This window comes from Ursus maritimus, unplaced genomic scaffold, assembly GCF_017311325.1.
Source record: "Ursus maritimus isolate PB19 unplaced genomic scaffold, ASM1731132v1 scaffold_8, whole genome shotgun sequence".
Lineage (NCBI taxonomy): Eukaryota > Metazoa > Chordata > Mammalia > Carnivora > Ursidae > Ursus > Ursus maritimus.
The window spans coordinates 52,291,687-52,305,808 of NW_024426996.1; the positions used below are offsets into that span (position 1 = coordinate 52,291,687).

General features: G+C 48.8%; 1 protein-coding gene across 1 annotated transcript in view; it reads right to left on the reverse strand.

The window, feature by feature from the left end:
* Window positions 1-1,558: 1,558 nt before the first annotated feature.
* CUNH4orf19 (chromosome unknown C4orf19 homolog) overlaps window positions 1,559-14,122 on the reverse strand; it is a 65,918-nt gene continuing 53,354 nt past the window's right edge. Inside the window, exons 3-4 of the mRNA XM_008701378.2 lie at window positions 4,291-4,344; window positions 1,559-3,267 (exon numbers count right to left, since the gene is read on the reverse strand). Of these exons, the coding sequence (XP_008699600.1) occupies window positions 2,340-3,267; window positions 4,291-4,322 (960 nt within the window). The 5' untranslated portion in view covers window positions 4,323-4,344 and the 3' untranslated portion in view covers window positions 1,559-2,339. The remainder of the gene's footprint in view (window positions 3,268-4,290; window positions 4,345-14,122) is intronic.

A 14,122-nucleotide genomic window follows, 5' to 3' on the forward strand; every position in this document is an offset into this window, starting at 1 on the left:
GGTCATCTGCTAACTTTTCTGAAGCAGTTATTTGCACAAAAAGAATATTTAAAACTTAGGAGAACTGTTAATCATGGTGAAGCATCCGCAGGGGTCTCAAAATGGGAAATTATGTACACGTGCCAAGTGCAGAAGGGTGTTTCTGTGCGAGACAAACAGACCTGTCTGCATGAATTCCTCACCTTACCCCTTTTCGTCTGAATTTTCTTCTTTCATCCTTCTGTTGTAGAGACAGCAGCGGGAAGTCAGGATGCCTGACCCAATGTTTATTCTCCCTCTTCTCAGTAAGCGAGTACTGAACTCATTTGGAAAATCCCGACAGACAGAAATAGATAAGTTTTCTTAGCCTTTCTTGCATCTAAATGTGACCACATGACTAGATGTTGACCAAGGAGGTAAAAATGGAAGGGGTGAATTTTACTTTCAGGAGGTCCTTAACAGGGAGGGAGGGAGATCTCCTCCTTCTTTTTTCTGCATGGAAAGCAAACGTAATGACTGGAATACACAGTAATCTTGAGAAGGAAGCCAAGATGATAGAAGCACAGGTGGCTGATAGGATGGAACTCTATCACCCTGGATGGCTAACTCCAGACTTATTACATAAGAGGTAAATAAATACATCTCTATTTTTATATAAGCCATTTATCACATGCAGCTGAACCTAATCCCAACAGATACGCTTTGGGAAATTGTTGAAGGGATCGCTCTCAAACAGGAAGCATCCGGTGTATTAAGTACAATAGCAAATCTACCTACAATGCACTTAGCGAGGACAACAGTTTGTATTTTAAGCGCTTGGTGTGACCTTGTATGTAGAGATGGCATGTCACCAAACAAACCCAGGTAAAGTATGTCTGTAAAGCATTTGTAAGGGTGCCCTCCTTAAAGATGCTGGGAAGCTCAGAAATCATGTTTTTATTTGAATGATTACCAAAGTGCAGTGATGACATTATAGATACTTGACAGTATTAGAGTTTTCAGTTGTGAGGACATAAAACCATTTTTCAAGGATTTGTTTTAACAGATAAGACTTAGCATTTTATTGGGTGCCTGCTGTGTCCCAGGCACTGGGATAAACACTTGCATAATCTCATTTAATCCTTACAAATACATACCATCATTCTCACTTAAGGGACGGGATAAATTACCTAAGGTCGTGTGGCAAAGCTGGAAATCAAACCAAGGTCAGTCAGATTTCAGAGCCTGTGTTATGAAATGCCATACGAGAGCACCTTCCATGTTCGTATTTTTCTAGAGACTGGACCATCCTCTAACTTCTCCACTGAGTCATGTCAGAATGGCAGTTCTTGTTTTTATAAATTAGAAGGCTGACATCCAGAGAGGCCGGCGGCTCATCCTTAGGTGAGATCGGAGCACGTGGCGTCCTGAGTTTGAATGGCAGGGACAGACAGCCAAAGCCATTCTCAGCAAACGGACTGGGTTCTTCTCACCTGTAACTCCATAGCGCAGCTCTCGAAATGGAAAGAAATATCAAGGCTTACTGACACTCAGTCTGGGAAATTAGAACCACCTTTGAGTTACGACAGACAGACACATATATTGTTATATTTTAATCAGAATCAGACATTAAGTGGCATGAAACATCCATCTCTTTGCTCTTCCCAATCTCACGAACTTAAAACTCAAATACAACACAAGCAGTTTTCAGAATTCTTTTGGCTGGCCTCCCCAATCCCAAAGGAGATTAAAAAGTAATAATGTAAAAAAGTTAAGGTCAAGGTGTCTTAGTATCACAGCTAATGACTAACCATTTGCTTACTGGTGGCTTCTGCTCCATCCTGAAAGCTGCTGAGCTTCACTCGATGTCAAACAAGTGGTTAGTTATTAGTTCCCTGGGTGACTGTCCCTGAAGGCAAGCAGTGCTCTGGGGACACACTAGGCACTTTTCAGTGAGGGTAGTTACCTTTTCCAGGTTGGGTACAATGTCTGCCTCTCAAAAGCAAGACAAAGAATTTACAAACAGAATGTTCTGTGCCCTTGGGGGGAGGGGGTATTCAGCGCTGGGATTTCTGAGCATTCTCAAGAACATCTGTCCCAGATGGTCTGGAGGGAGATCGGAGGGTTGACGAACAGGCGGTTTAATTCCTGCATGTGCCGCGGGCACACGCACGTTGCCACTCGGATTTATTCTGGCGTCCTGAGTGCCAGCCCGTCGACACAGTGGTGCTGCCCACACTTAACAACAAGTGGCCTGGCGCGGACCCCGCGGTCACCAGAACAGACGCCGACGTAAAGCACCTGCGAGGCTGCCCGGGACGCCAGCTCTGTCCACGGAGCACGTGCAGCCCACGCGCGCGCCGCGACACCCGCTCAGGGCCCTACTCTGCCTCATCCACGTCTTCTCCAGCGGTAGCTGCTTCTAGGGCCGCAAGGGCTTCGGCCACGGCCGCATCCTCGTCCTCAGCGTCCCCACCCGGCTCTCCCGCGGAGCCAGGTGCCTCCTCCCACCCGGTTCTCGAATCGACCACGGGCGCGGCCTGGGCAGCACCCTCTTCTTTAAAGTGGACACTTACGCCCTCTGTGGCCACGGCCTCATGTAACGAATCCCAGCTTCTCTTCAAGGGGAAGGGCACATTCAAACCGTGCTCCGCCACCCCGGGGGCAATTCCCGCCAGGGGCTCCTCCTCAGTCTGGCTCTGGGAAAGACAGTCCTTTTCTTCCCGATCAGCTCTGTCTACAGCTGAGCCCCGAAAGGGAGGGTAATCTGGGGGCGGTATCTGGAGGCAGGCGTCTTGTACTTGCAAGGCAGGACCTTCTGCCCTGGAAGTAGCTCTGGAGTCCCCATTTCGGACGACCTGGGTCTCTTGCGAGGCCGGCAGCACACTGTCCTGTTGTCTGGGGCCCCCTCCTTCCGGGAAGGGTTGAGTTGGGGGGACGCTGTTCACGGTAGTGATGCAGGAGCCCCTGTCACCCTGGTGGGGCCCATGCTCCCCAGTGGGCTGCAGGGGGGCGAGGGTGGGGCCAATGCCGTTGATGGCACTGCCAGCCTTGCCTACACAGTGTCCCCCCACGGTGTCCCCCTGAGGGGGCGGTCCTGGAGGAGGCCGGTGGGGCTCCTGCCCCTCGCAGGCTCTGCCTCTACTGGCCGTCCTCTTCAGGCCCTCGCTCTGCAGCTCATTTCTGTGCACGAGGACTTGGCCGCTCTGTTTGCCTTTCAGTTTACCCGCGTCACCTTCATCCACCTTGCAGCTGTTCACCTCGTTGACATAGCCAGGGGAGGGCACCTGAACCGGATCAAAGAGATAGCTGGGGGTGACAAGAATGAAGGTCAGGCTAAGCACTCATTCACTTTATTCATTTCTACCTTTATGAATCACTAACTTCCATCATTAACACTTTCTACTACAGGCTCTGCCTCCTTCTATTCCTGTTAATTTCTGTGATTAGTCCGTTAAGCCTATACGTGTGTCTAAACCAATTAGACAGAGTTGGTGTAAACGTGTTTTACCCCGGGGAACAGATCCTAAGAAGAGATCCAAGAGAGCACGGAACAGAGTAAAGTACAAAGTGATTCATGGAGTTTAAAAACAACCCAACAGGGGAATAAAACAAATGTCCAATAACAGGGGACTCGGTGGTTAAGCACATCCCCTTAACGGAATATTGTGCAGTCGTTAAAACAATAAATATGAAGTCTGGACTGACATGAATGATACTTCTAATAAATATTTATCATAATAAATGTTTTTTGAATAAAGCCTACCATCACATTGTGATTACACTGGAATGGAACTTACACACACACATACATGTGAATAAACGATAGAGCCATTAGCTACAGACGGAGAACTAGAATAAAAAGTGTTACTTGTGAAGGAAGCAAATCGGTTAAGTTTTCCCCTTTATTTTGTGTAGAATTCTATTCATGCGATCCAAACTATTCTGAAATAGAATTTGGACAAAATTAAAGACACGAACGTGACGGGCGTGATTTATCTTCAGCGATGCCATGTCAGGCACCATCTCTGAAACCCAAGCTTTTCTTTGCACTGAAGCTCTCTGGGGAATTGGAAATTCAACCTCAACCAGATTCGCTCGCAGAGCATGATGTCGTTCCCAACGTGCTCTGAGCGGTGAGCAAAACAAGTTTAACAATCTAGGCCACCTGTCCTCTTAAATGGTATCAAAGCAGTTCCAAAGTCGTAATTTCTTGGCAACACTGGCCATGCCCCAAGCTGGATAAATGCACGAAATCCACGCATGGTCTCTGGAAGGGCCCCCATGGTCATCCCACATTCCTCCACTCAGAGGTCATTTTTTCAAAGTTACCTTTGTATCATTTTACAGCACCTGCACCCCATCTGGATTATTTTTTGTTACCATCTGGAAAAGAAAGTTAAAAAAGGAGAGAACACAGTGAATGACACGTGAATAGGAATTACGTTTGCTTTCTCTTCCCTAGATACTCCCAAGTCTGTCGAGTCACAATTTTTGGCAAAAAGATAACAAGCGCGTCGGGGAGGCCATGGTTCCCGGAACCCCATCATTTATCCCATTTGTGGATTCAGAGTTCTCAAACATCTCCTGACTCCGGTCTCTGTGCCAAGCCCTTTTGCCAACCCTGGGAGTTACCTGCGTCGTCTCCATTTGGCAAAGGAGGCAACACAGGCTGAAGAATGCTAGGGGGAGAAAGGCAGGATTGAAAAGGATCCGTGCCATTTCCTATCTCATCGCTTTGTGCTGGGGACGCGGGAACCCAACCAGGGTGTAGCCACCGTGCCCCAGCGGGAGGTGTAAGAGAGCAGAGAGGATTCCTCACCCAGGGGATTAGCTACTCAAGTATTTAAGGACATCTGGGTAGGGTGGCTGACCTGTGTGTTCCACGGTAGACACCCAAGGCGGTTACAGCTGCAGTCATCCTTCCAAGCTTTACCCAGGACTAAACTGCACCTGGGCTGCCTTTCCCATGATGGGGCCACACCTGGCTAAGGTCCTAAGCTCTTACAGGTCCAGGATATGCCCCTGGGGCCCTCCTGGCAGCAGGTGGGTTCAGCTCTGTGCTTCTTTTATCTTCCACCTGCCCCTTTCCAAGTTTCATGTTTCCTGATGCTTGCCCTCTGCCTCAAATCTTCCCTCCATGTAGAACTGATCATGTTCTGATCTTTCCTCTGAAGAGCCTAAACGCTGGTGTGGAGGAACCTCTCGATCATTTCCCATTTCTAAAACCTACAACCTTTAGAAAGACAAGCCAATGACAGAAGCTACAGCCCCGGTCCCTCCGTCTCTGTAAGCTGTGCGCACTGGGAACAGGGAGAGATCATTCACTGTGGGCTGTTTCGCTGCCTCCCCGGCCCCTCTTCTGTCTTCTTTCAGCCATGGCTGAATTCCCAGGATGCCCTTCACAACTGCTTCACAAGCCTTTACCCACACAGAAAATGACCAGTGCTCTTTTTTTGTTTTTTAAAGTTTATTTTTTTAGTAATCTCTACACCCAATGTGGGGCTCGAACTCACGACCCCGAGATCAAGAGTTGCATGCCGTTCAACTGAGCCAGCCAGGCGCCCCATGACCGGTGCTCTTTAAGAGATTATAGACGGGTAATCTTACCGGCCCTACACAATCCACAAATAACCTCCCATGGAGGGCTGAAAAATGGCCCCCCAAAGATACCCTCATCCTAATCTCTGGAACTTGTGAATGTTACTGCTTACAACCAAAAAAAAAAAGAAAGTCTTTGCAGATGTGATCACAGATTGGAGACGGGGAGGTTTACGTGGACTATACGGTTCGGAGCCCAGCTCTGCTTCTGACCGGCTGTACGACTTTGGGCCTCAGCTATTCCATCTGTAAATGGGGATAATGTCTACCCGATGGCGTCGCTGGAGATTATATGAGTTAGTATTCACAAGAAGCACCTACTTCTTACTCAGACCTGTTTGGACACAGCATGTTAAAAAAAAAAGGGGGATGAAGACCTTGCACTGAAGAGAGATAAAATCTAGTTGCCACAACACACACACATGAACAAACGTATTCACAACACCAAGTAATACTTGTTTTCGGGAATAGGGGCCAAATGGTATACTTCTGTCAACTGCGGAACCAGCGGACAGATACAAGCCCCAAGTGCCACAGAAACTCCTCAGGGGGAGCGATCATTGGGACCTTGGCCAGTAGTTTGTGTGTACAAGCATTTCCTTCTTCAAAGCACTCTCAATTAAATGACCCCATTTCCAGAGCCCGGAATTTTGTCCCCAGTCTCTGCTCCCACTTAGGCCTATTTTCTGCTAATAATTCACAAATCAGCTGGACAAACAGGAGAGATAACAAATACCACGTGCATCTCCTCCCCTCCACCAGCCCCGCTCCCCCTTTCCCCCCCTCTCCCACCTTGCTCAAAAACGCTGCCCTTCTGCCTACTTGCAGTATTTTTACTTATCTTGGACTCTGTTTAAAAACACAATCAGTCAGGAGGATAGGTGGCAAAAAAAAAAAAAAAAAAAAAAAAGGAAAAACCAGGCTTTGAAGTTTTTGAGAGAGGGCAGACTGTGGGTCATGATAATGCCATCGAAGCCATCGTGAAATATTAATCATCGTAAAAATACCAAGGAGGTCAATTTTCGGATGGGGAGTTCAAGAGGTGTAGGAGGGGAAGGTTTTCAGGAAAGAAGGAGGGAAGGGAGAGAGAGGAGAGAAGGGAGGAGGTGAGGAAGGGTCAGGCCTTGAGCCACACCTTGTGTTCTCAGGTCTCAGAGGCTAACCCAGGCCGACCGTGGGGACGCCTGGCCAGGCCGCAGCCCCCAGCCTCTGCGGCCCCGGCCTGGGCCCGTGAGCCGCTGACACGGAAATGCAGTGGCTGCTGAGATTTAAGAGGCCAGCTGGAGAGCCACTCTAGAATTTACAAGTCACCTGCGGCTTTCAGGTGCCCCTCCTCCCCTAGGAAAACCACAGGATCTCTATTTTTCTTCAAAGTCATGGAACGTGAAGGATGTTTTGATGGTTTTCCCCTTTCAAGAGCAAGTGTCTAGCTTGGCTGCTCCCCCCCACCGCTGGCCTTCGGGGCACACCGCATGGGTTTCCTCCGGCCCTGGTCTCCTACCTGAGGGCCATGCTCCGAGCCTCTCCGGCCAGCGGACACAGCCTCTTCCTGGTCAGGGCTCGGCCTTCTCGCACCTGCCCGGGGCTTTCCCTGCCCAGCGGCATTCCTTCCCTCACTGAGGCAACTCCTGCGTCCAAGGCTGTGTGACCGCGGACGGAAAGGGTGGGGACTAATGTATTTACACCCAACCCCTGCCTGCCCTTATCTACAATTTCCTTCCTTATGTGAAGATTCCTAATGACAAATCCGATTTCTTTCTCTTTTCCTATGTCCCTTCCACATCCACATCTGGCTTTGAGCGAGGAGCTCTCCCATTTCCAGGACAGAAAAGGCAATATTCCTTGCCCGGTGTGACGCATGGAAATGGGGGTCAGGGGGCGGGGCTGGGGCAGAATATGTGCTCTTTTGAAGTGAGACTGAGTTCCAAATGGGCAGTCTACCTGCTTTCTGTCCCCCACCCCCAAGAGCTAGCTGGAAGGCGAGAACTCCGTTGTCAGGTACCTTTTATTACTTAGTAGAATCGAAATTTGCTTTCTCTTTGGAGTATAAAAAAGCAACAGAGAAGCAAAGGGCAAATCCTTTGCAACCATCAGCTGGTTTGCACAGGGGAAAAGCAAATACCATTAGGATGGTATGTCCACCCACCGCAGGCGCCCGCCCGCTCCCGGAGTCCTGTGCTGGGGGTTGACTCTGCCCTGTGTTCTGTGTTGAAGTTAAACAGTCCTGTGTTTGAGGATGGACACGCTAACGCTCTGTCAGTTACTAGTCAAGTCTTCTGGCTGGAAAATCCTGTTCCACGAGTGGGGGCATGGTGGGGGTGGGGGGAGATGGCAAGACCATGGGAGTCCGTTTTCTAACCAGCAGACACACTGAGTATTCATCTGGAAGTTGAGATACAGAAAGAGGCTCCACCCGGCTGCCAAAGGCTGCCATGGAAGAGTGACGGTCCTTAAGAGTGACAGAGGCAGGTCAAAGGACAGAGAAACCAGCTTGCAAGGTTCTACTGACCCAACTGTTGAAATCTGGAACAACTGGAGTATCATAATAAATACTACCGATATTAAGGATTATAACCCACTGCATAAAACGAGGACCTATGAATCCACACTGATGGAAATTTAAAAAGGGAAAGTTCTGCCTTACAAGTAGACAGCCAGCTAACACACACACACACACACACGCGCGCGCGTGCGCACGCGAGGAATAATGGGACCACAACAGTGTATCGTAACAGTAACTGAGTCAAGCAAGAATCATCAATGGGTGCTGAGACTAGTGGGCAAGAGTTTGAGGAGAACAGAATGGTTAGTCTAAGCATCTTCCCGCCACATGCTGAAGGCTAAAACAGTATCTGGGCAGTGGAGAAACCGGGCACGCTGCACCTGCCTCCGATAACCAAAGGGAACACTGCCCACAATCAACGAGACTAACCAGCCCCAGGGGCCCCCCATGGGACGCACTGAGAACGCAGCATCACTTCTCTGGTTTTCCTGCCAACAGAATGTAACCTGGCTGGAAGAGTGAAGCCACATCTCTCAAACCCAAATGGAGGGATATTCTGCAAAACAGCTGGTGTGTACTCTTGAAAAAACGTGCTAGTGCGAAAAACACAGACAGACTGAGGAGCCATTCTGGATTAAAGAAGACTAAGGAGATACGATGGCCAAATGAAATGCATACGCTTTTTGCTAAAAGGTCATGATTGACCCAACTGTTGAAATCTGAATAAGGCCTACAGATTAGGTAACAGTATTAAGTCAATGTTAATTTCCTGACTTTGATCAGTGCACTGGGGTATATAAGAGAACGTCCTTGTTCTTAGGAAACACACAGGGAAGTATTAAGGAGGAGGGGGCATGGTATCTGTACTTTATTAAAATGATTCAGAAAGAAAATTGGTGTGTGTGTGCGTAGAGAAAGAGAGGATAAAGCGAATGTGGTAAAAATTAACTTTTGGGGACTGTGAGTGGAACGGTATATGAAGGTTCTTTGTACTTTTCTGACAGCTTTTCAGTAAACCTGATGTAATGTCAAAATGAAAAGTTAAAAGAAAAAAAGTGGGAAATTAAAAAAAAAAAGCACCAATCTAATGTCAGCTCTTGTTCTGCGTATCTCTGGCCTAGAACCAAACACCGACGGGACATCACTGATATTAAGATATTCCCTATGAGGAAGCACAGGGGAAAAGGTTTTGGAAAGGAGCTCCCCAAAAGTCCACCGATATTTTCTGGATTTAGTTATTCCGAGTACGTTCTGAAGACCTTTCCTGAATAGCCAGTCCCAGGCACCGGAATGCCGAAGGCCACGAAGGGATGGTTCTGGTCCTCCACTGCCCTGTCTTCAAGGGGACTAATGCTTTGGTGTCCTCAGCTGTCTGCCTCCCCTTCCCATCCCAAGCTCCTGGCAGGCAATGCCTGACTCACGGCAGCGCCCAGCGCACAGGGGGCTCTTCGTACTTGCTATTCAAATGAAGGAATGACTGGTGCAGGATCGCTGTGAGTGAATAAAGGATGAGTAGATTTTCTAAGTTATTCCAACATGGGGCCTGCTTCTTTCCAAGACCATACTACCCACTGGTCCAGAACAAAGAGCCAGGCGCAGGAGCTGAGAGATGGGTGGGACTCGGTTCCGCCCTCACGGCTTGGCAAGCAGCAAAGCCTCCTTTGGGCCATTCCCAGGGTCAAGGGTGTTCTACTGCGAGGGTTCTAGTCCACAGGTGGGAGTGGCAGCTGCGGGGACATGGTCTGAGTTGATCGAAGTTGGGATGCTTGGGAGGGAGACACAAAATTAAACGCTTAAATTTCCAGCTCCGTTTTTGAAACACCAACTTGCCAGTGTCTACGAAACAGTCGGGATTTCACGCAGCCCAGGCAGCAGGTGAAGCTGACAAATATTTAGTGAGTCTTTTCTGGGTACTGAGTTCCTGGGCTCAAGAGGAATGAAGGAAAATAACTGCCAGGTGCTGAAGAAACTGCTAGGTGCTTTACGGGATAAATAAGAGACGGCCTACCCAACTTCGACTGAATTCACAACAGAAAAGGGACAAGAAGCTAAACTCTAAGATGACACAATCCATTTCCTCCTTTCTGGACAGCCTTTGAAAACTCTTGGCGTGTTTCCTTTTCTCCTGAAGACGCTGAGCTTGGCTGATTTTGGAGAACCTGAAAGACTATATGAGGACCTGTCTTAGCACCATCAAACAGCCTATTTTATACATTCTCAATAGTTGATGTGCGGGGCGCCTGGGCGGCTCGGTCCCTTAAGCGTCTGCCTCTTGGTTTCGGCTCAGGTCGTGATCTCAGGGTCGTGAGATCAAACCGTGAGTTGGGCTCGGCCTTCAGTGTGGAGTCTGCTAGAGATTCTCTCTTCCCCTTCCTCCCCCTCCTTCTCTCTCTCTCAAATAAATAAATAAAATCTTCAATAGCTGACGTGCTATGACATATGTTAGTGTCACCCAGAACTGGGTTTGGTGGGATATTTATGTGCAAAGACGTGTTGGTAGGTTTTTCTCCTCAGAAAGGGGTCCCTGGTCAGATAGGTTTGGGAACAGTAGAGATTAAAGATTAAAGATGAAGGGCACCTGGGTGGCCCAGTTGGTTAAGCGTCTGCCTTTAGGTCATGATCCCAGGGTCCTGGGATCGAGTCCTGCCTAGGGCTCCCTGCTCAGTGGGGAGCCTTCTTCTCCCTCTCCCTCTCCCTCTTTCCCTCTCCCCACTCGTTCCCCCCTCAAATAAACAAAATCTTTAAAAAAAAGATTAAAGATGAACACATTCGTGGTTATGAAAAAGAACTATTTCACCTTGTTGACTTCAGTATTTCCCAAAATTACTTGATGACAGAATTTCCCCCCCATAAAAGACTTACTAACAACCAACAAGACTTGTGTTTTGTGACATATTTTGGGAAGAACAATGGTTGAAACGACAGTCCTAGTTCAGGGGGAGTTCTGCGCCTCAAACTGGAAGTGTCATCTGGTGTCTGGGGGGAACCAGCCAGGCCAAGTGACGTGTGAGCAACAGCTCCATCACCAATTGCACAGACGTGGGAAACTTTGTGGTCTCCCGATTCCCTCAGTTTCTTTATCTGCAAAAGGAGCCCACGACCTCAAAGCTCTCCTCCAAATCTGATACCCTAAAAGGTGACTCAGGGAAGAAAGGGGACTTCCCTCATGACCCCCTCCTCGACTCGGTGTACACACAGTTGTCCCCCTTGAATACTGAGGCAAGGCAGGCACCAGGAGGATGCTGGTGCAGGCGAGGTTTCTCTCAATGGCTTGTAAACTACACCAGGGCCATACTGCTGAGGTGTGTTTGGGTCCCGGGTCTACACTCGCCCCAGCCCATGATCCTGACCGAATACAATAAGCTTCCCCTCCTGGTCCTCCCTCAGGCCCCAAGTTCTCTGGCTCATTCCCTCATGTGTGCGGCTCTCTGGCAGAGGTCTCCTCAGCCTCTTTCCAGGGAGTCCCAGGGGAGAGAGGCTGTGTAACAGCAAAGCCTCCTGGGAGGGGTGAGGACTCACATCTCAGAGATCACCCTGTGAGGCTGGAGGAGGTGTGCGGCTGGACCCCCTTCCCCCCTGGAATGGAATGGGGGAGGGGGACGTGTGGGCTACGGGGCTGGAGGTTAAGTTCTCAGGAGCCAAGGAATCAGTCAGTCTCTGAGGATGACTGTCAGTGTTGAAACGGGTATTTCTTGATGAAAGGCTGTTCACTCCAATCTTATTATTGAGAGGGCTGCCTCCTTGGCCTTTCCCAAGGCTGTCTTTGCCGGTACATTCACCCGAGGAGGGTGTCTACACTGCTGTGGTTTGTCCACTGCATGAACTCTGAGGAACAAGCCACATCCTGGTCCCGTAGCTTTACTGCTGCCGGGGCCACAGGATCCTTGGTGTCCGTGTGAAATGTGGGAAAACAAGACTTGTCCAACAGCGAGAACGTCACTCTGTTCTTCTCTCCTTGTAGTCCATAGACTGGCAAATCGCAATCTCTCTGATAGATCTTAAAAACCTTTCTACGGGGGCGCCTGGGTAGCACAGTCGTTAAGCATCTGCCTCCGGCTCAGGGCCTGATCCCGGCGTTCTGGGGTCGAGCCCCACGTCAGGCTCCTCCGCTGGGAGCCTGCTTCTTCCTCTCCTACTCCCCCTGCTTGTGTTCCCTCACTGGCTGTCTCTCTCTCTCTGTCAAATAAATAAAATTAAAAAAAAATCTAAAAAAACAATTTTTGGAAAAAAAAAAACACATTTCTACGGCCCTTCCTTCTATTCAAAATCTGGCACCATTTCTTCTTTTCGGATGTGGTCATTAGTCTGCTGTCCTTAAGACAGATGTTTCATGAATGGTCACAGTCATCACACGGTGTCTCCACTGATTCCACGGCTCTCCAACGAATCCCTAGTGCATACCAGACACCGGACCAGGTTCTGGGGAAACAATGGCACCCGGGTGCTCCCTGAGAGAACTTGTCGTCTTGAATGTGTGTGTGGTGGTGGTGGTAGGGTCTCTGTGTGGGGCGGGACGGGATTTAGATAAGCATTTGGGACGATTCATCACACCACACCGGCATTTCAGCCTGGTGGTTAAAGGAACAATCTAGGCTCCGAGTGGCCGGTTTCAATTCTCCCTCCCCCACTTATTAGCTTTGTGACCTCGAGGCAAATTTTTTAGCTTTTTCAACCTTCAGCTGACGAATCTGCAACATGGGACGGATAACTGTTCCCCTCACCAGGACTGTTTTGAACATTAAATGATCTAGAAGTTCGTACGGCATTTACCACAGTGTGCGGCATACTGCCAATACTTATTAATACTTATAATAGGTAGTAACATTTCGTGTTTACTATGCATCAAGAACTGTTTTAAGAAATTTAATGTACTCATGAATTTCAACTTTGAAACAATCCTTTAAGGCGCGAACCACTGTTTTATAGATAAGTAAATGGATGTAAGTTAGACAGTGGTACAGTGTAGCTATTATTAATGCTGTTGTTCTAATTTTCATTATTATTAACATTTCCTGGCGTCTGTCTGGGTAGGTTCTGGATTACACAGCAAGCAGCAGCTGGGGGATCCAGTAGCTTTTGCAAAAGGAACTCTGGATCCTCTTAATTTGGGCTCGAACAGAATTTTATTGGTGTGCTTGCTTCTGTGACCACCAGATGGCAGTACATAGCGGTTGTTTAATCTACATTATAGAGGGAGGGACGGTATGGGAAAGGACCCCGAGACAAGGTTTAGGGCATAAATACTGTAGGTGCTTTGACGCGTGGCAAAGTTAGGGAGTAGGTGATGTGGTAAATATTTCAGATCGTGGACCGTCACCTTTAAGTCTCGGTGACCGTGGCACCACCATATGGCAGGGCCTCCTCCAACCCTGGCCCTGCACGAGCTTTATTCTGGCCACATCATGGTGGGGTCAAAAGGCTCCCGCAATCATACAGAGACCACTGTTGACAGAGTGACTGCTCGTCAGACGCCCAGATCAGAGAGTCTGGGTTGTTCCCTCCCACCTGTACGTCTGCACAATAATTCTGTGGAAGTGGCCAGGAAGGAAGGAGCCTGTGGAGTGGAGTTCCTTCAAACACCCCCAGGTTAGATATGATGCTGCTGGGCTGTCCACGTGGCCACCTCTCCGCCGTGGCCATCCCGTGCTCCCCCCAGATCCTGCGGGCTAGCCCATGTGTGAGCTGGTCTTGGGGATCTGTCTTTCAGATGAGGGTACGTGGCCATGAACTAGGAAGCGAAGATAAGCCACAAAGTAACACATGGATCAATTTGAACATTTAGGGGGAAGAAGCTCATTATTTTTATTTAAAAATAAATTGAGGGGCACCTCGGTGGCTCAGTCAGTGAAGTGTCTGCCTTTGGCCCCGGGTCATTATCCCAGGGTCCTGGGATTGAGTCCCGAGTCGGGCTCCCTGAGCCTGCTTCTCCCTCTGCTCCCCCCCCCCCACTTGTTCTCAATCTCTCTCTCAGATAAATAAATAAAATCTTAAAAAAAAAAAAGAAAAACAAAATAAATTCAGAATATTGTGTGTTTGAAAAGGCAAAAACTGCATGAATTA